This window comes from Bos indicus x Bos taurus, chromosome 7 (genome assembly GCF_003369695.1).
Source record: "Bos indicus x Bos taurus breed Angus x Brahman F1 hybrid chromosome 7, Bos_hybrid_MaternalHap_v2.0, whole genome shotgun sequence".
In the NCBI taxonomy this organism is placed as follows: domain Eukaryota; kingdom Metazoa; phylum Chordata; class Mammalia; order Artiodactyla; family Bovidae; genus Bos; species Bos indicus x Bos taurus.
The window spans coordinates 83,454,828-83,476,286 of NC_040082.1; the positions used below are offsets into that span (position 1 = coordinate 83,454,828).

Here is a 21,459-nt window from a genome sequence, read left to right on the forward strand (position 1 = left end):
GGAGCCGACGGTTGCCTGAGGGCCCGATTTTGAATTTACAGGCCCGGCCCCCGAGCTGCGGACTCCTCGTTGGCCAGCAACGGTCACGTGGCGATGCCGGAGCGCGCCGGCCATCTTGGGGAGGGAGCGCGGCGCCGCCGCCCCCGCCACCTCCGCCCCCAGCGGCTCGCAGCCAGCCCGCTCCTCCGCCCTCCTCCCCCCGCCCGCGGCTCTGCGCCGCCTGAGAGGAAACAAAGTGCTGCGGGCGGGAGACTCGGCGGTGGCGGCGGCGCGCGGACTCTGCTCGGCCCTTTCGGGCACCCTCGTCCCGTATTTCCCGAGCGTGTGTGTGTGTGTGCGCGCGTGTGTGTGTGTGATTGTTTTTTTTTTATAAAGGGCGTTTTATGTTTGATTGATTCGCGGTCCTCCCCCTTTGCCCTTTGTGTTGTAACCCGTCTCCCGCCACCCCCGAGTCCTCCGTCTTTCCTCCCCACGGCGGCCTCTCCGCGAGCGCGGGTCGCCGGTTCGTGCCTTCCTTCCCGCTTCGCCTTCTGCAGCCCCCTCCGTGTCCCGGCGCTGCCCGCGGCCTCCGCGCTCCGCTCTCCCCGCCGATCGCCATGGCGACAGCGACCCCCGTGCCGCCGCGGAGCGGCAGTCGCGCCGGCGGCCCCGCCACGCCGCTGAGCCCCACGCGGCTGTCGCGACTCCAAGAGAAGGAAGAGCTGCGCGAGCTCAACGATCGGCTGGCCGTGTACATCGACAAGGTGCGCAGTCTGGAGACGGAGAACAGCGCGCTGCAGCTGCAGGTGACGGAGCGTGAGGAGGTGCGCGGCCGCGAGCTCACCGGCCTCAAGGCGCTCTACGAGACCGAGCTGGCCGACGCGCGACGCGCGCTCGACGACACGGCCCGCGAGCGCGCGAAGCTGCAGATCGAGCTGGGCAAGTTTAAGGCCGAGCACGACCAGCTGCTCCTCAAGTGAGTGCTCTCCTGGCGGCCGCTGTACCTCACACACGGACCGGGGGGTGCAGCTCGGGCGGGAGGCGAGGGCCGGCATGCCCACGCCGCTCGGAACGGGCAGGGTCTCGGTCTCCAAGAAGAAAGAATCTAGTGTTTTTCATTCTGGGCAAAAGTGCAGAGCCCTCAAGCAGTAGTGATAGTGGGACGGGGATGCACATTTCCCGATCTTGGATTCCTAGTAGGACCCGGCGAAGTGCGTGCGTGGGCCCGCCAACGACGAGCGCCCGGCTTGGGGATTTGGACCGTAAGATCCAGAAGGCTTTTCCGCCCCGGGACTCGGCGGGCGCCAGGTGCGGGGAGGTGGCGTCAGGGCGCGCGCTTGAATGCGCGCCCCGGTTTCCGGCCAGGCCGGAGACAAAGCGTCTGGTGGGTTTGCGGTGCAGGAATGGCTGTCTGGGGAGATCCCGCTGCCCGCTTGGAGAATGAATGAGCTCTGCGCGGGCCGAGAGAGAGGAAGGGGAGGGACCTGCCTCCGGCGTCCCGGTCTCCCGGGGGTGGGACCCGCTTTGGCGCGCTTAGTCTTGGCCCTGTGACATTTTGCTCTCGTTCTGCGCCTGCCTTGCGCACGGAGGGAGGGGAGGAGTCTGAACCGCGCGCCACTGTCTGCTCCTGGCAAGTTGGGTTTTTCAAGCTGGTTAGCTTTGGGGAAAGGTGTCCTTTCTGTGGAGACAGAAGCGGGTCCTTGGATGCTTTGCACAGGACTTCGCAAACTGGGTTCTTGTCTGTGTGGCTACTGCTCTCCGATCGCCGGACCACCTACTCGCCCCCCGGCGACAGTCCTCTCGCCTAACTTTTGCATCGCCAAGCAATAGTCACTTGATTTTTCGAATGTAAGATAGACCTAGCACAGTCCCCTCAACTGTCGTGTTGACAGGCCAGAGAGGTGAAAGGGGTGTTGTATAAATGTGGAGAGTTGTGGTGAGGGAGTTTGTAGTTGTTGCTGTTTAATCGCTAACTCGTGTCGGACTCTTCTGCGAGCCGGTGGACTGTAGCCCGTCGGGCTCCTCTGTCCATGGGATTTCCCAGGGGCAAGAATACTGGAGTGGGTTGCTGTTTCTTTCTCCAGGGGATCTTCTCAATCCAGGGATCGAACGAAGGAAAGCTTGTAATTAATTCTCGTAAGAGAGTGTGAATTATCAGTCCAGGGCACAGAGATAAACTTTGCCGATCCTACCTTGCCTTTGTGAGGCAAAAAATAATGGCATAATTATCACCAGTAGGCAGTTAGTGTTGATGTCACGCTTTAGAGTATTACTGTTTGCCACCAGAATTCCGTTGGTCTCCATCCCCTCTTGCCAATTGAAATTTCTGGAGATACCTGGTTCTGACTTTTACTTTGTGTTCCCCTGAGTGTCTTTCTGTCTCCATCCATGTAAATATCCCTGTCTGGGTCCCTGTGTTTTTGTATATGTGAATTTCAACTTCCCCTATGTTAGATATTTGAAAAACGGTTCAGAAAGAGTATGTACACTTGGTAAAACTAAAATCCTATATAGATTGGCTTATAGTGATAAATGATGTCTCCTGACTCTTTTCAGGAGACAAATCACATTTAGCTCTTTTTGTTTTTATTTCTTTGAATATTTAGTTCCACAAAATAAAAATAATAAGCTGGGACTTCCTGGGCAGTCCAGGGGTTAAGATCCTGCTGAATATGGCAGAATGCATGGGGCACACATGGGTTCCATCCTCGGTGGGAGATGGTCTGGTAACTATTATCCCCGCTTGCCTCTCAGCCAAAAAAAAAAAAAAACTTGTATTTCTGTTTCCTGGATTTTTCATCCTTTGGAGTCAGCTTTTGAAATGGGTCAGTAATCTCACTGCTGCCCCCCTCTTCCTCCAAATTTGTTGTTACTGAATTTCTTATCTTGGATGCTATTGCTTATGTGATTCACCAGTATCATATGTACCACTAAGAAAAAAGAAATTTCAGGGCCAAATATGTAGGACATATCCTGTTGTACCCATCCTGGTTTCAGGGATGTTAACTGTGACACAGATCAAGTATCTGTTATGTGCCAGTCACTGTTTTATGTGGAGGATACAGGGATTAAAAAAAAAAGTTACTGCTCTTATGTTAATGTAGGGGAGATACTCAGCAAGTAAGTAAGAATTGTGTTTCATATAATCTGAAACATTTTTGGTGCTTTTATTATCTTTCCAGAAGGCATCCACCTGGAAGGGTTTTTTTTACGTAGTAACAAGACTGCCACCTGGCTGACTGTAGTGGTAGAAGGCTCTGCATGGATTGTAAAATGCATGCTGGTTTCAGCAAGATGAGAAAGTGAAGAATATGTGTATTATTAGTAGAATCAATGAAATCAGTGTATGTGATATAATGCTAGGGTAACAGATACTCAGTTCAGTTCAGTTCAGTTGCTCAGTCGTGTCCAACTCTTCGAGACCCCATGAATCGCAGCACGCCAGGCCTCCCTGTCCATCACCAACTCTCAGAGTTCACTCAAACTCGCATCCATTGAATGGGTGATGCCATCCAGCCATCTCATCCTCTGTCATCCCCTTCTCCTCCTGCCCCCAATCCCTCCCAGCATCAGAGTCTTTTCCAATGAGTCAACTCTTCGCATGAGGTGGCCAAACAGATACTGCTGCTGCTGCTGCTGCTAAGTCGCTTTAGTTGTGTCCGACTCTGTGCGACTCCATAGACGGCAGCCCACCAGGCTCCCCCGTCCCTGGGATTCTCCAGGCAAGAACACTGGAGTGGGTTGCCATTTCTTTCTCCAATGCATGAAAGTGAAAAGTGAAAGTGAAGTCGCTCAGTCGTGTCTGACTCCTAGCAACCTCATGGACTGCAGCCCACCAGGCCCCTCTGTCCATAGGATTTTCCAAGCAAGGGTACTGGAGTGGGGTGCCATTGCCTTCTCCGCTGAGGACTTGACAACTGAAAACAGTATTTTAGATGTCTACTGGGATTTGGTAGAAAAATTGCTTGATATATCTATTGTATATTTATATATGTAGAGCCTATGCATATATTTTTTTTGTCAGAGCCAGATATATTTTCTTTTTTAGTAAGTATCAACTCAAAACATGCCACATTTTACTTTGATATTTCAATCCTTTTGTTCTTAAATAAATAGCCTTCCATCTTTCTTGCTGATTAAAGAGAAATTTTCCTTTAGTGTATCTTCAGATGTTTTGAAGATACCTAGTTATGATATCTGGAGAAGGCAATGGCACCCCACTCCAGTACTCTTGCCTGGAAAATCCCATGGATGGAGGAGCCTGGTAGTCTGCAGTCCATGGGGTCCCTAAGAGTCGGACACGACTGAGCGACTTCACTTTCACTTTTCACTTTCATGCATTGGAGAAGGAAATGGCAACCCACTGCAGTGTTCTTGCCTGGAGAATCCCAGGGATGGGGGAGCCTGGTGGGCTGCTGTCTATGGGGTCACACAGAGTCGGACATGACTGAAGCGACTTAGCAGCAGCGGCAGTTATAATATTTATTATTCGAGGCTACTTCCTTTCCCTGCTCCTAAGACATGGTGTGCAACTAACAGACTAATATACCTGATTTAGATCCAGTTTCCTCCTGTGTCACATATTTTTGGTTCCTTGGTTCCTTCATGCATTTTGTTGGGAGAAGCTTTAAGTTACTTATTCAGAAAAGATGGCAAGAGTTAAACTTTCCAAGTCTTGTACATCTGAAAATAACTAATTTTTGTCTCATGCGTGATTGATAGTTGGGCTAGGTATAAAATTGCACTTCAGAATTTTTCCTCACAGCTTGGAAGGTATCATACTGACCCATTGTCTTCTAGCCCCCAGTTGTTATTGTCTATCTAATGCCAGTCACAGTATTTTTTTTTTTTTGGTAATTGCTTTTGATTTTCTTTTCCTCTCTGAAAGCTTTGGGATTTTCTTTTATCCTGGTTTTCTGGGATTGCATGGTGATAGGTCTTAGATATGGATATCCTCTTTTGCATTGTAGTTGTTATGCATCTTTTCTATTTCAAGGCTTGATCTTTATTTAGCTCTGGGACCTTTGTTCCATATGTTTTTTGAGTTCTATTTTCTTAGTTCTCTCTTGTTAGAATGTTGAAGTCTTGGGTATCTTGTTTTCTCATAATCATTTTTTTGTTCTGGAGATCACTTTGCTTTTCTCTAGCTCGGTAGTGACATTTTAAAGGCAGAGTCATACTTTTAATTCCAAGAAATCTTTATACAGATATTTCTCTGTATTCAACTTGTATCTGTTTAAAGATGTATTATTTTCTTTTATCTGTCTGAGGGTAATATTTAGTTTTCTTTTTAAAATTCTCTTCTGCTCATTGGATTATCTGTTTTTCTTCCCTGGTTACTTGTTCTTTTGTTTTGGTTGGTTTTTTTTTTTCCCCTACTAATTTTTGTCAATTGCTGATCCCTGGTAGTCTACATTTTCAAGTGAAGGACTAGGTAATGCTTTAAAATGAATGTTGGATTGTTTAGGTAGCTCCTTCGTACTTTTCTGAGTGAAAGAGCAAATTAGGACTTCTTTATATATGAATGGAATGTACTCTTGGCCCACTTGTTGGAAAGCCTGCATTTATGTTAAGGTGTGCCCAAGAGGGTGAGGTGCAAAGCTGTTTCATGGGTTAATCATCATTTTAATTCTGCTTCACTTTCTCTTGTAGCCTTTGTGTGCATGGTCTGTGATAGGTACATTTGTCTACATTTCATCTACTAGAAATTTGTTGAAATGTTTGCTAATGAGCCCTTTTCTGTTCAGTTTGATCCTGTGGGTTTATTTGTTGTTAACTGCTTTTTTGGTCAAGAGTATAGTGGGGAGATCAATGCATGGAAGTCTTGGAAATCATTTAATTTTGAGCAATGTAATTGAAGTATAATTTGTAGGATGACAAAGAAGTAATGTTTTATTATCTGGGTCCATTGAACTCTTTTATTTATGAATAATTTTCTCTAACTTATTTGGAGTCAAAGTCTTTGTAATTAGTCTTATCATTTGGGTGTATTTAGGTTAGGAAAACAACTCTCAAGAGAATTATACATTCAAAAATTACTTAGTTCCTTTTTGATTTTTAGCATTCTTTGTTTTAGTCTCACCTCTCCATGTGTGGGTCCCCAACCAGGGATGAACCCATGTGCCCTGCAGTGGAAACATGGAGTCTTGACCACTGGACTGCCAAGGAAGTCCAAAGACAGAAGAATTCTTGGAGACGCTTGTCCTGTTAGAAAGAATTTGACAACAGTTTCTGTGCAGGTGGTCTCTTGCATGGAAACTGATCTCATATCTCAGATACAGCTACTTTGATTCACTCCAAGAATCCCTTGGACTACAAAGAGATCCAACCAGTCCATCTTAAAGGAAATCAGTCCTGAATATTCATTGGAAGGAGTGATTGGCCACCTGATGTGAAGAACTGATGCATTGGAAAAGACCCTGATGCTGGGAAAGATTGAAGGCGGGAGGAGAAGGGAACGACAAGAGGATAAGATGGTTGGATGGCATCACTGACACGATGGACATGAGTTTGAGTAGGCTCCGGGAGTTGGTGATGGACAGGGAAGCCTGGTGTGCTGCAGTCCATGGAGTTGCAAAGAGTCGGACACGACTGAGCTACCAAACTGAACTTAAAGCCTAATTATTTAGTATGTTTCATTGGAAGGTTTTTGGGGAACACTTGCAAAAAATGATGATGCATACCATCAATCAACACTTTAAACAAAAAATAAAAAATGGATTTAATTGAGAATTTCAGTATTAGCTAATTATGCAGAAAAACTAAATATAAGAGATAATAATGTTGAATGATTGTTTAGTAACTAATTACATGGATACATACTTTTTTTTCCTTCAGTGGTATAAGTCCACAGTCTTTCATGTAAAACTCACATGGCCACATGAGTTTGGAATTAAAAGCAATTCCAAATGTAAGAAGGTAATAGGCATGTACTGTATATGACACCCCCAGTGGGGTCTGGGGTAGCACTCTGTGAAATAGATATTTCTGCAAGGAAAGATATTAATAGTCACAGTAAGTGGAGAAAAATGTCTAAAAATAGCCTCATATCCATTCAGGTCAAATTTTGTCACCAAATGAATTAATGAAAACATAAGCATTAGAGCTCTGGACTTAGTTATAGGAAAGGAATGATTTATGTTTTTTAATTGACTGCTTAGTAACTTCACTTGGCTTATCAGGTTCTAGAAGTTGTACTCTATTCATCAAACACAAATTTGATTGATTGATTCATAGTAGATATTCAAACAATGCAAAATTAACTCTATAGTGATTTTCTCTTTTTTGAGAATTATGAATAATTAGGAAAGTGGAAATGCGAGCTCAGTTCAGTCGCTCAGTCATATCCGAGTCTTTGCGACCCCATGAGTAGCAGCACGCCAGGCCTCCCTGTCCATCACTAACTCCCGGAGTTCACCCAGACTCATGTCCATTGAGTCAGTGATGCCATCTAACCATCTCATCCTCTGTCATCCCCTTCTCCTGCCTTCGGTCTTTCCCAACATCAGGGTCTTTTCAAATGAGTCAGCTTGTCACATCAGGTGGCCAAAATATTGGAGTTTCGCTTCAACATCAGTCCTTCCAGTGAACACCGAGGACTGATTTCCTTTAGGATGGACTGGTTGGATCTCCTTGCAGTCCAAGGGACTCTCAAGAGTTTTCCAACACCACAGTTCAAAAGCATCAATTCTTCTGCGCTCAGCTTTCTCACTGGAATGTAACTAATACAATGGATGCTGTAGGATTGTTTGAGATGCTGAGCAAGTCAACTTACATTTCTTCATTTAAAAAAAAAATTTAAAAGGATATCCCAGGAAACTTAGTTTAGTATATTATAGATATTAGGCTTCAAAGCCAGCGTGTTTTCATATTAATCTTTGAGGTACTGGACAAATGTTTTGTTAAAGTGGAATTTCATATCTTTTCAAAAGTTGGTGCTTTTTAAATATAATTTTGTGAAAAGAATGTCTTTTCTCCAAACAGAATAAAGTTTAATGTTGATTGTATTTTTTCATGCTGCATATGCATCTGAAAATATGTAGGCTTCCTACTTCCATCCCCAAGCAAATTTTGAGTGGGATAGGTTTCAGGTTGAGGGGATCAAGCCTACATAGTATATTCCTTCAGGAAAATGACATTCCTCTGACTTTTGCTTTGTCAGTACATTAGTAAGGAAACTTCTGTTGGAAAATTTGGATTTGTGTGTCTTCATTAAAAATTGTGTACAGGTGCTGATGTGCTACTTACAAGTATGATTGGGACACTTGTCAATCATGTGTCTCATGATAGCCTGAGATATAGTAGTACTTCTTACTTTTTGTGATTTGGGACAGATAACTTCAGTTCTTTGAACCTTCATTTCCTCATCTGAATAATTGGGATAAGATGTAAGTAGTCGTTTTCTGAATCTCAGGAAGAATGAAGAAACTCAGACCTTTTTCTAGTATTTCATTTACTTGTCTTATATTAATGGGTGGGTTTTTAGCAGGATTGGCAATTTGAAGAAATTAGGAAGCATACTGAAATTCAATGTAAATCACATAAGCTATTTATTTTTCTCTTACTTTTCTCAGGGGAAAAGGAACTTACTGTATATTGGACTTACTGTATGTATTCATTCTGTTGACGTTATACATATTTTGGTCACAGAATAAAATTTAGGTGCATAGACTAAACAATCTTGCGGGTTGTTTTAAAATTCATATTTTCTAGTTTTCAAATCTAAAATAATAAATGCTAATCTGCTCTAGGAACTTTTCTTTGTATGTAGTATAGTTAATTGAAAAAAAAAAAACTCCAAAAACCTTGATCTCATGTATTACTTGGTCTTCTGTTTATGTCCTGATTTTGCCCTGGTAGAAACAAGTTGCCAGTAACTCCCTAGCCTTAATATGAGAGGTATACAACTTCATGGTAAATATCACTTTAATTTTCAAGGGAAGAATGGGAAGGATTGCTGCCTAGAATTGGTATTAAAGTCTAGGCGGCAGGTTCTAAGTAATGAAACCATCATGATGCTTCCTTCCCATGCTTTCAAAGGATGTTTGGTAAAGCAAGATAACTTTTGGAGTTGTTTATTTAAACTAGGAGGATGGACTAGGTATTCTTTTGGTGTACCCAGATTCAAGGAAGTAAACACACGGAATGAAAGATGAAGCTCTATAAAAACGTGCTCCGTGTTTTTCCCCTCTATACGCTCCATATGCTTGTTCTTTTCATTTGTCCAGATGACGTCACCGCAGGTATTTTTGAATTAGGTATCTTTAGACTTTTATCAGAGAAGGCAATGGCACCCCACTCCAGTACTGTTGCCTGGAAAATCCCATGGATGGAGGAGCCTGGTGGGCTGCCGTCCATGGGGTCGCTAGGAGTCAGACACGACTGAGCGACTTCACTTTAACTTTTCACTTTCAAGCATTGGAGAAGGAAATGGCAATCCACTCCAGTGTTCTTGCCTGGAGAATCCCAGGGACGGGGGAGCCTGGTGGGCTGCCGTCTATGGGGTCGCACAGAGTCGGACACGACTGAAGCGACTTAGCAGCAGCAGCAGCAGACTTTTATATCATCACTGAAGATGTATTTCTTGCACGCACAGTAAGAATGAGCCCTAAGTATCAATTGTGTGACAGGACCCCCTTTAACTGAAGTTGCCAGTTATTTCTGGGGTCCAGGGTTTCCTAATCGGAGTTTTTAACTCTCTACCTCCCCCAGTATATCTTTCTGATAAAATGGTTTGTGCTTTGGCAGTTATTGTTGGGGAATTTATATATATATATGTATATATATTTTGCTACACAAAAATTATATGTACTCTGGAAAATAAATTTTCCTGTTTATATCCATATAATTAAAAAAATGGGTTCATGATAAATATTGATGCATAACCTTCTTTCATGCTACACTGCTTTGTGAACTTCTTTACATGTCAGTACATGTGCTGTATCATCATTTTAAAGATACATCAACAGCCTTTAGGGTAGGATTAGTTTACTGTGACCAAGGATGTAGGGTTTGCAGTGGCTATATCTACCTAATTTTTGAGAGGTCATAGAGGGCCATGATTTATCTTCTCACTTGCTGACAGTGTAAGATTTTTTTTCCTCCTGGTTAACCTAAAAATGGTTAAATGTTAACTAATTTATTGGTTAAATGTTAACCACTGCATAAAGTAATTACAACTTTGCCAATTTTTGATTCCGCTGACAGTATATGGGTGTACTTTTCTTGTTTCAGAGAATTTATTTTTAGTTTCTGGGGGTTTCTTTTAGTTCTTGATCATTTTTATTATTATGGTCATGTTGCAAGCATAAAGGAGTAAAGATTCACATTTGGGTCACAGTCTTAGGTTTTTGCTAATGTCTTTGCTGTAGACCTGAATGAAAGTGAGACTATCCCTAGCTAGTATGTTTACTTGGTCCTTTTAAAATAAAATTTTCCCTTTACTGCATTTGCATTTATTGCATTTATAGAATTACAGCATTTTTACTGCTAGGAGGAGACTTGGATCATCAGGTTTATCCAGCCCACTTGGTGGGTTCGGAAATTGAGACCTAGAGAGATTAGAATACATGTGCAAGATGCAGGACGAAAAGAGCTAATGTTTATTTTGTGCTTCTTGTGTTTGCCAGATACTGTGCTAGATGCTTTACAAATACTGTCTTTTAAGCCTTACGATAACCTTGTTCAAAGGATGAGGAAACTGGTGAAGTAACTGAGGCAGCTGTTTGACATACTAAGGCGATATGCTAATACCATATCCAGGCTTCCCTGGCGGCTCAGTTGTAAAGAATGTGCCTGCCAATGTAGGAGACACAGGTTGGATCCCTGGGGTGGGAAGATCCCCTGGAGGAGGAAATTGCAACCCACTCTAGTATTCTTGTCTGAGAAATCCCATGGACAGAGGAACTTGGTGGGCCACAGTCCATGGGGTCACAAAAGATTCGGACATGACTTAGCGACTGAGCACATAAGCGTGTGCTAATACGATGTAATCAGTGCTGTGATAGCAGTATCCTCATGCTGTGGGGGATGGGGCTGCCAACCACCCAGGGCAGAGTAGGAGCTTGTAAAGCTGCTGCTGAGGAGAATTGGGGGAGGCAGGGAAATCTGAGCTGAATTTTGAGATCTAAGTAGAATTGGGGGAGGCAGGGAAATCTGAGCTGAATGTTGAGATCTGAGTAGAATTGACTTCTAAATGGAAGACTTTAGAAGGGCAAACTCGAGCTGTATAGATGTATATAAAAACAAGGTGAGGGAGGGTTTGACTTCAGGTAGTGAAGAGCCTCAAGAATTTCAGGCAGAAGACTGACATGATCAGTCTGCCTTTTGTGTGGAGGAAAAAAAGAGTAGAGGTAGAAATACGAGTATGAGCATGTGGGGTCATGGCTCCTGAACTGAGGTAGGAAGTGGGAAAGGGCAGAGGTGGATTGAAGAGGTACTGAGTGTGCGAGGTTAGGGAAATTGGAGTCTTGGGTGATGGCTTCCATGCATGGGCGCTTGGTGTGATGGAGTTGCTCTTAACAGAGGCTGGCAGGAAAGGACCAGATGTGAAGCGTCCTACTCAGAATTAATGAGAAGTTAATGGTGTTAGTCAGTTAGTTTTTGCTAGATTGCTAGGTGGAGATGCCAGCAATTTGGAGGACTTCTCTGGAGCTCTGAGGAGAGACTTGATTGGAGATACGGTTTTTGGAGCCTGATAGTGAGGGGTAAAGAGAGAGAAGGACAAAGTCAGACATGGAAAACGTCTACATGTGAGGATGAGGTAGAGGATGGAAAACCTACAGCTAAGATAATAAGTAATAGCAAGAGAATTAGGCCCAGACTTGAGTCATGGAACAAGGAGATTTACAAAGGAATGTTAGTGCAGTGCTGGTTTGATAAGGCCTAAAAAGTATCCATTGACTTTCGTTCATGGGAGCGTATTGTTGACTGAGAAGCATCTAATGCTAGTCAAAGGCCACTGACCATTATTAAGGAAGAAATGGGAATAAACATATAGGTCACAAAAGCTGCTTGATGTGAAAGGAAGAAGACGTTCTTAGAGGTCGATTTAAAGTAGATTTTTACTTGATGTTTATGTAGTGAAACATTGGATAGGGTACCAGAACACTTATCCCTCTAAGATTCTGCACTAAAAAATGTGATTGTTTCATGGCCTTTGTCTAAGACACTTTTAAGTAGCTTCCAGGACTGGCTTCTAGAGTAAAGAGTAAACTCCTCAGTATCACCTAATAGATTGACATATAATTTAGCATCCAAACAGGGATACTTCTTTCTGTGTGTGAAAGAGAGAGCTATTGATAATTATGCTGGGACAACTGGTGCCCATGGAAATTGCCCTAGACAGACTTGGACATAATGGTCATTCTACCTAAATGTTCTGCCCTTCATGAGCTGGCTCCTGAGTGACTCTCTGGCTTCAGCATATACCGTACTTGGCTTTGCTTCCTCCCCTCCAAACATGAAGTTTTTTATTCAGTCCCGTCTATGGAAGATGAAGAATTGAGTTTTCTCATTCTGTTCTTCATAATAGAAATTTTTCTTCCTCTTTTCCTCCTAATAATCATGCATTATATTTTAGTTGAGATTAGCTTTAGGTCAGCTTTTGGTATATAAAGTATTAATGAATGGTGTTCTGCTGCAAATGCTACTGGAGCACCAATTTGCTCGTATGTGGGAAGCCTGGTGGGCTGCCGTCTCTGGGGTCGCACAGAGTCGGACATGACTGAAGCGACTTAGCAGCAGCAGCAGCAGCCTGGTAAATAGAGAAATGGTATAATTATAATTGGAGGTTGTATTGATTTATATGTGACTTTTCCTAGTAAAGGAGAGTCAGAATATCAAGAGTAGCGTTCAGAAGAAAAGAATGCTCTGACTTCAATTCCATTTTAACAAAGTTAAGGATCTTGCACCCAGGATTCCCTCCCCTAGAGGTACTCTACCTTTGTTCTTATAGCCTTGGTTGTTTTCAGTCTATTTCTGTCTCTAATGTCTCAGTTCCTGCAGATCAGCAAGGCCTCTCTGATGTTGTGCATCTCTGAGATCTCTTGAGGCAGCTCTGGCCGCACTAAACTGACTGTTTGCATTGCCCAAGCCATCTATCTCCTGGGGTACTAATTATGTTACTCCTGGTGCGTTGGTTACATGGCTGTGTAACTTTTGAATGATTGGTTCCAACCTTATTTTCCCCATTCTCTTATTTTTAATGTGCAAGAGTTTTCAGAAACACATACTGTGTTACAGCAGAGAGGCCTATATTCTGTGAACATAATCCTCAACAGAACTCAGTAGTGTTCTATAGTTTTCCTTTCCTGTACCGCTTTTCCTTTTGATTACCTATGAAAATAGTATTTTCCCCACTTACTTGTTGTTGCTGTTCAGTCACTAAGTTATATCAGACTCTTTTTGAACCCATGAACTGCAGCACACCAGGCTTCTGTGTCCATGCATCACTATCTCCCTGAGTTTGCTCAAACTCATGTCCCTTGAGTCAGTGAAACCATTCAGCCATCTCATCCTCTGTGGCCCCTTCTCTTGCCCTTGATTTTTCATAGTATCAAGGTCTTTTCCAGTGAGTCAGCCTTTTCACATCAGGTGGCCAAAGTATTGGAGCCTCAGCTTCAGCACCAGCCTTTCCAATGAATATTCAGGGTTGATTTCCTTTAGGATTGACTGGTTTGATCTCCTTGCTGTCCAAGGGTCTCTCAGGAGTCTTCTCCAGCACCACAGTTCAAAAGTGTCTGTTCTTTGGCATTCAGCCTTCTTTATGGTTCATCTCTCACATCCATACATGACTACTGGGAAAACATAGCTTCGACCATACGGACCTTTGTGGGCAAAGTGATGTCTTTGCTTTTTGAAACACCATCTAGGTTTGACATAGCTATTGTTTCAAGGAACAAACGCCTTTTAATTTCATGGCTGCAGTCACCGTCTGCAGTGATTTTTGAGCTCAAGAAAATGAAATCTGACACTGTTTCCGCATTTTCCCAGTCTATTTGCTTTGAAGTGATAGGACCAGATGCCATGAACTTAGTTTTTTGAATGTTTGAGTTTTAAGCCAGCTTTTTCACTGTCCTCTTTCACCTTCATCAAGAGGTTCTTTAGTTTCTCTTCTCTTTCTGCCATATGGGTGGTGTCATCTGCATATCTGAGGTTGTTGCTATTTCTCCCAGCAATCTTGATTCCAGCTTGTGATTCCTCTAGCCTGGCATTTTGCATGATGTACTCTGTATATAAGTTAAATAAGCAGGGTGACAATATACAGCCCTGACGTACTCCTTTCCCAATTTGGAACCAGTCCATTGTTCCATGTCTGGTTCTAACTGTTGCTTCTTGTCCTGCATACCAGTTTCTCAGGAGGCAGGTAAGGTGGTTTGGTATTCTTATCTTTAAGAATATTCCACAGTTTGTTGTGATCCACACAATCAAAGACTTTAGCATAGTCAATGAAGCAGAAGTAGATTTTTTTTTTTTGGAATTCCCTTGCTTTCCGGCCCCCCCCCCCCCCCCAACTTATTTAGTTTTAATTATAAAGAAAGATGATATCAGTTGTTAAGACATCGAGTCAGTAGGAATCAGGAGGCTTTCTATTAGTTTTATCTTATTATAGAAATATAATTTGGCATCTGTGCTTTTTTCTTGTCTAGTTGCATTGCATAAGCATTGATACTTTGGGTGTAGAATTCTAAGTTGTAAAGAATATTGCCTCAGGATTTTGAAAGCATGCTGTACAGTTTTCTAGCTTTTGTTGTTACTAAGAAGTACTAATGACTGAAAAGTTAAAGAGTTTATAGGACATATCCTTTTGTTTTGGAGTACTTGTGGAAGGTGATGACCATCTCAGCCACTGTCTGCCGTGGGGAGCTGGACATCTTGAATCTGAGGCTGCTGGTCTTGAAGGGTCTCCTGTGGAGATGGGGGCCTCCTGTGGTTCACTCTGGAGTCATAAAATCTGATGGTGAACATATCAGGAGTATCCGTCTGCACAAACTCTCCTTGAGGTGGACATCTTGCCTGGGTCGCCATCACCAAGGCTTGGCCCCACTCAGCAGCCTGTAAGCTCTGACTCCTTAGGCCTAGCAAATAACCAGTGGGGCACACAGCCCCACCCATCAGCAGACAGGTTGCCCAAAGGCTTCCTAAGCCCACAGCTGTCTCTGGAGACTTTAATATTGTTAAGCTGGCAATTCTCCCCAAACTGACCCACAGATTCAATGCAATCTCTTCTCAGGATCACATTTGTCTCTTTTGTAGAAATTGTCATGCTAAGCCTAAAATGTAAATGGAAATCCATGGTATCCAGAATAGCCAAAACAGTCTCAAAATTGGAGGAACGAGTTCCTGATTTCAAAATTACTATAGTAATGTATGTGGTGTTGACCGTGCTTGTCAGCAGAGAAATTGCCACAAATACTAGGAAGGTAGCCCCATGATACTTCCTTCTTTTATATTATGGATGTATGGCAACCCACTCCAGTGTTCTTGCCTGGAGAATCCCAGGGATGGGGGAGTCTGGTGGGCTGCTATCTATGGGGTCGCACCGAGTCAGACACGACTGAAGTGACTTAGCAGCAGCAGCAGCAGCAGCAGCGAGAGTATATACTTTGCATCCAGAATCCTAGCTGCAAGAGATTCTGGCAAATGTAGTTTACAACTAGGAGGGTGGAATGGACACTGGGTGAGTCAGTTTACAGTGAGAGCTTTTCTCAAAGGTCTGATGACTGTTACATGTCCTTCATATTCAGAAGCAGGGCTCTAAAAGTGGGAAGCTGTATACATGAATGGGGCTTCTTGACTAACCATCATTGTGTAACAGTGCAGTCATTTAGCTGGAAACACTAGTGTCAGTGTCTTCAAGTCTTCTGTTTTGGGTTTTGTCTGTACAGTGTGTTTTAAGTTGAGGGAGATTGAGAGGCAACATCAGTGTCTGTAAAAGTCCACTGGAATTCTGCCTTTTCAGTATGATAGTGCTGCCTTTGGCTGTTCAGGTGGCGCCAGGTCTGAGGTTCTGTTTTACTTCTCAGAGAGTAAACTTTCCCTTTTTCATCCTGGTGAATGAGGAGCCATTGGCCCAGGAACATAGAGTATGGTCTGCTTAGCCTCTCAAATAGATTTTCATCTAGTCCTACTTCAGGTTACTGGGGTATCAACAGTATCTGCAGTATAAATTAGGTTATTTCTCACATAGCCCTGCGTCTGGCTTGAGATTTGGCCCTCTAGGGTTGGCTAAGCTCATTTTCACTCATCTGATTTTAGCTTCTAAAATTTTGTTCTTTCCTTGTCAGTTTGTTACTCAGTTGTTGTGTTTCTGGATGGGGTAATAGTGGAGCCATGTTTAATGTGCCATTTTTACTTGGAAGTTACATTATGTACTCTATCAGCACTGTGTACTTTTTTCTGTTTCTTAGGGATGTTGCTGATAGGTTTGATTTGTTAAGACAATTTTATGTGATTCATTGGTTCCCCTACTGGACTGGAATCTCTTTGTGCACAGGGATGGAGTCTGATTTTGCTTCTTCTTGTATCAGCACATTTCCTAGCACTCTCTAGGCTTCCCCAAAATAATTATTGACTTAGTAATAACCATTTTCAGAGAAGGCAGTGGCACCCCACTCTAGTACTCTTGCCTGGAAAATCCCGTGGACGGAAGAGCCTGGTAGGCTGAAGTCCATGGGGTCGCTAAGAGTCAGACACGACTGAGCGACTTCACTTTCACTTTTCACTTTCATGCATTGGAGAAGGAAATGGCAACCCACTCCAGTGTTCTTGCCTGGAGAATCCCAGGGACGGGGGAGCCTGGCTGGCTGCTGTCTATGGGGTCGAGCAGTAGGACACGACTGAAGCGACTTAGCACTTAGCACCAGTATAATGTACCTTCCTTAAGATCAGGGACTCGATATGTTTTGTTCATTACTAGTCTCCACACACCCAGATCAGTGACCTAGCATAACAAAGTTGTGATTTTGGTTGTTTTTTCCCCAGTAAGTCACTTTTTTGTTAGAACTTAAACTGTATTTGTCCATTCCTCTCTCTTGTGTCTCTTTATGTCAGTGGATTTCTTTTGTTCAGAGAAATTCTGTGGTCCAGTGTTGATCTTGCTTAATGTTTTTCCTAATTTTAATCTGATTGCAATTAGAGTTTACCTGATTTTGATTGGGTTGTTGCTAATCTGTTGACTGCTCAGTTTATTTATTTATGTTTATTTTTTGGCCACGCCACTTGGCTTGTGGGATCTTAGGTCCCTGACCAGGGATGGAACCCATGCCCCCTACGGTAGACGCATGGAGTCCTAACCACTGGACCACCAGAGAATTCCCAGGTTCTCAGTTTATTGAATGAGAAGCAGAATTTTATTACCACCAGAAATTATCCATTTTGGGTTTGTGCAGAAGCATCTTAGTCTTTTTGCTAGTGTCCGAGGATACCCTTATTAATGGAAATTGTGATCACATGACTTTGGTGACATGGTATATTAAATTATACTTAGTTTGTAATTAATTTTCCTTGGTAGAAATATTGTGGATCACATCCCTTCTCCCTTTGGAGGGGAAGATACTTTGAGGACAGTATTGAGGCTGATGAATGAATGTTGGGGCAGATGCATTTAATATGCAGTTTGAGTCTATTACTTTAGATAGATTACTCAGTTTCAGGACAGAAGGTTTTTGTTTGGGCATATTAATAACCTTTATCTTAAGCCCAAACACAGTTCTGTCTCAGTCTCTGTGGGGTCTCTGGGCCCTGGTGCGCAAAAGGTTTGAGCCCTCTGAGCGTTTCTGGCGGGTATGGGGTTTGATTCTAAATGCAATTTTGCCCCTCCTACCATCTGCTGGGGCGTCTCCTTTGTTCTTGGACGTGGGGTATCCCCTCAGAGCCACTCTCCAGCCGCACAGCCGCCATGGAGCCTCCGCTCCAGCACCTACCATCTTGCTGGGCCTTCTCTGCCCTTGGATGTGGGGTATCTCCTCACAGTTGCTCCCACACCAACTTATTTGAAAAGACCCTGATGCTGGGAAAGATTGAAGGCAGGAGGAGAAGGGGATGACAGAGGATGACATGGTTGAGTGGCATCACCCACTCAATGGACATGAGTTTGAGTAAGCTCTGGGAGTTGGCGATGGACAGGGAGGCCTGGCGTGCTGCAGTCTATGGGGTCGCAAAGAGTCGAACACAACTGAGCAACTGAACTGAACTGAAGACCCAAATAAAGTTTATTTTTGCACTAAAAGTCTGAACCATGGCTACATAATATGGGGCATGTTGATTCTGAACTCTGGGATGAAAAGCGCCTTAGAAGCTGGATTATTTGATAGTCATTGAATAATTGCATTAGTGTTAAGCGGTATTCAGCTGCCATCAGACAAGCCGTTAAGAAGAACCTTACTGTATATTAACACCAGAGCTCGAAGAGCTGGGCCTGATCAGCCTGACTCTCCATGTAGAATGGGTCTATTTTGAGGGATTTAAAAAGCCTTTGTGGATATGACTAAAAATAATTTTATAAAGAATCGTTCTTGTTACCTGATTGAAGGTAAAAAACTAAATGACTTTTCCCTTTCATTCCCTGTAATTTGTTTTTCTAAGTAAGAGTGGTCCTGAAGTAAATGCTAGTGAAGAGTGCTGAGTTAAGAAAGGTAGCTGGACACCTGCTGAGAAATCATTGGCGTGTTTTGTTTTTGTTGGTCTTTCATCTTCCTTCGTAGTCTCATTTCCATCTAGGAGATTAAAAATCAGGAACATTATTCAGTCTGAATTTGTTCAGTAGCTACTCTTAAATAAGATGAACCTGACAATCTGTAATAGCTTTTCAAAATCCAACTAAGTAATCTGAGCAACCAGAGTTGCCTAGTATTTTGCTATGGAATATTATGAGTGGGGTTTAAAACATGCCTGAGAGTGGTTCCTTTCTGGTTTCCGTAAGCTGTTGTCTGACATGTGAAGGCAGTAAATAAAAAGACCCAATACTTGTATTTCTGTTTTTATCTTTAGAAACATGAGTGTTTCTTGCCTGTTCCCTGCCACCTCCGCCCCCCTCCAAGATGTGTGGCTTTTTAAAATCATTATTCTAAAGTCTATAATTATTACAGTTTGGATGTATTTTTTCGTAAGAATACACATCTTCAACAGATTTTATTAATTTAGCAAACATTTGTGTGTGTGTGTGCGTTAGTTGCTCAGTCGTGTCTGATTGTTTGCGACCTCATGGACTATAGCCCTCCAAGGCTCCTCTGTCCATGGGATTTTCCAGGTAAGAATACTGGAGTGGGTAGCCATTCCCTTCTCCAGGGCATCTTCCCAACCCAGGGATTAAACCCAGTTCTCTGTCATTGCAAGCAGACTCTTTACCATCTGAGCCACTAGGGAATCCCCTAGTTTTCTTGCCCTTATCTATTCTTGTATACTTGCAGTATAATAACCTTTGGTAAATTTAATGGAAATGCCATTTAATATCCAGAAAGTAATTTTGTATACCTTCTTCTAGTTATGTAACTATTCTATCAACTAAGAGACCATCTTACCGTTTAGGTCTCTTATTTTGAATTGCTTAATGTAACACTTTGTTACTTATATTTCCATATATGAGAATCAATGAATAAGGACAAAAGTATTTGTGGAAAAATGGAAAATTAATGGCACTTGTGAAAGAAGGAAGCCAAACCCAAATGTATAAATCCTGTCCTGAAAATGAACATGGATTCTTCATTCATGGGTATGTAGTAGGTGATTTAGAGAACCTGAATTCAGGGACTTTTGGGGTTGTGTTACTAGTCAAGCTAGAGAATTCATTCAGCTGAGCATTGTGCTATATGTGTAAACTGACCGGTGAAATGTTAACGAAACGGCAGTAGGTTGCCAAGTGAAGTGAAGTCGCTCAGTCGCGTCCGACTCTTAGCGACCCCATGGACTGTAGCCTACCAGGCTCCTCCGTCCATGGGATTTTCCAGGCAAGAATACTGGAGTGGGTTGCCATTTCCTTCTCCAGGAGATCTTCCCGACCCAGGGATTGAACCTGGGTCTCCCACATTATAGGCAGACGCTTTACTGTCTGAGCCACCAGGGAAGTTGCCAATACCTGACTAATTAAAGCTGTTCTGTAACAAGTTTCAGATCACGTTCTAGTATGTATTTGTCCCTCTAGTTCTGCTTAATTTCTGGTTCAGACTAATTCTTTATTCCCTATTTAAGTGGTCAACTTAATTTTTCAGGTTTTACAACTACAGTGTGATTCATAATTGACTTTTAAGTCATTATTATATACATACTAGGTCTTACTAGTGATTTTCTGTGTGTTGTGGGTATGTGATGTGACTTTAGTTAGAATGTGCTCTACAGTTATTGCCTGCCAATAATGGATATCCCCTAGGAGCTCAGTTAAGCATTCGTTTTCCAGCAATTATGTAATTGGTTGCATTTTCTAATCTCCATTTATTTATTGGTGGGAGTAGTCTGGAATGGAGTCCACTTAAACAAATGAAGGCTACTGAGGGAGTGGGATACTTGTCATCCGAGGAGAAAAGGTAGTGCAGAGTCCTCAGCAAACAGACACAGAGTTCGAGAGCCAGGCAGCTCAGTGCCGAAGCCAGGGTTGAAATGCTGGTCCTAAAACTAGCCAAGTTCAAAGAGTTGGCAGGTTGAAAAACCAAGATGATTAAAGCAGTGGTTTTCTTGGTAGGCAGAGGTGGTCAGGAGTAATTCAGAAAGTAGCAGGTAATGAATTGTATTTAGGTTATTTAGTCCTACAAGCCTCAGGCGATTATAAGAACAGGTCCCAGATTTAGGTACCAGGTTCTATTGGGAAGTCCATTATTGAAGTTATGTCTGTTTCTCTTGATCCACTGAGATGGAATAACAGTACTGTAAATGTAGCCTTTCCAGCTGATTATTTTTTTAATGGTCAGATATTTGATTAGACCTGGTTACTTGCTATGAATGAAATTCAAGCTTATTTAGTCCCTAAGTTGTGTCTGACTCTTTGCAACTCCACAGACTGCATCCTGTCAGGCTCCTCTGTCCAAGGGATTTCCCAGGCAAGAATATTGGAGTGGGTTGCTATTTCCTTCTCTATGACTGAAATTCAAGCTTACTTGAAATGAAAGTAATTTTGTTTGTTAAGGGAGGAGATTCTTAATTAGAGCGTTAGCTGTGTTTTATAAACCTTTTTTTTTTGTTGTTGCAATTTAAAGTTTTGGTTCTTAGGTAAACACCTCCAGTAAATGGGTGTGTTCTGACTTATACTCAGCATGTGCATGTATGAGAAAATCTCCTTTGAATAAGCAGGTCAGTAACTGAAGAAATTCAGTTAGGAAGTATAGTTGCAGAAAAATGCCCACCGATGCCTTAAGTGATACTTCCTCGTAGCTTTGGATTCCTGTCTAAATTATTCTTTGTTAAGAGCATTGTCAGATGTTATTCTGTGCTTAGGTGATGCATGCTCACATGTGTATATTATATGATGTCAGTTTTGCAGGTTTCTGGACT

The 21,459-nt window shown here is 42.8% G+C and overlaps 1 protein-coding gene across 1 annotated transcript in view; it reads left to right on the plus strand.

Moving 5' to 3' along the window:
- The first annotated feature begins 201 nt into the window (after window positions 1–201).
- The window catches only part of LMNB1 (lamin B1), a 52,791-nt gene continuing 31,533 nt past the window's right edge, over window positions 202–21,459 (plus strand). Inside the window, exon 1 of the mRNA XM_027547012.1 lies at window positions 202–955. Within this exon, the coding sequence (XP_027402813.1) occupies window positions 597–955 (359 nt within the window). The 5' untranslated portion in view covers window positions 202–596. The remainder of the gene's footprint in view (window positions 956–21,459) is intronic.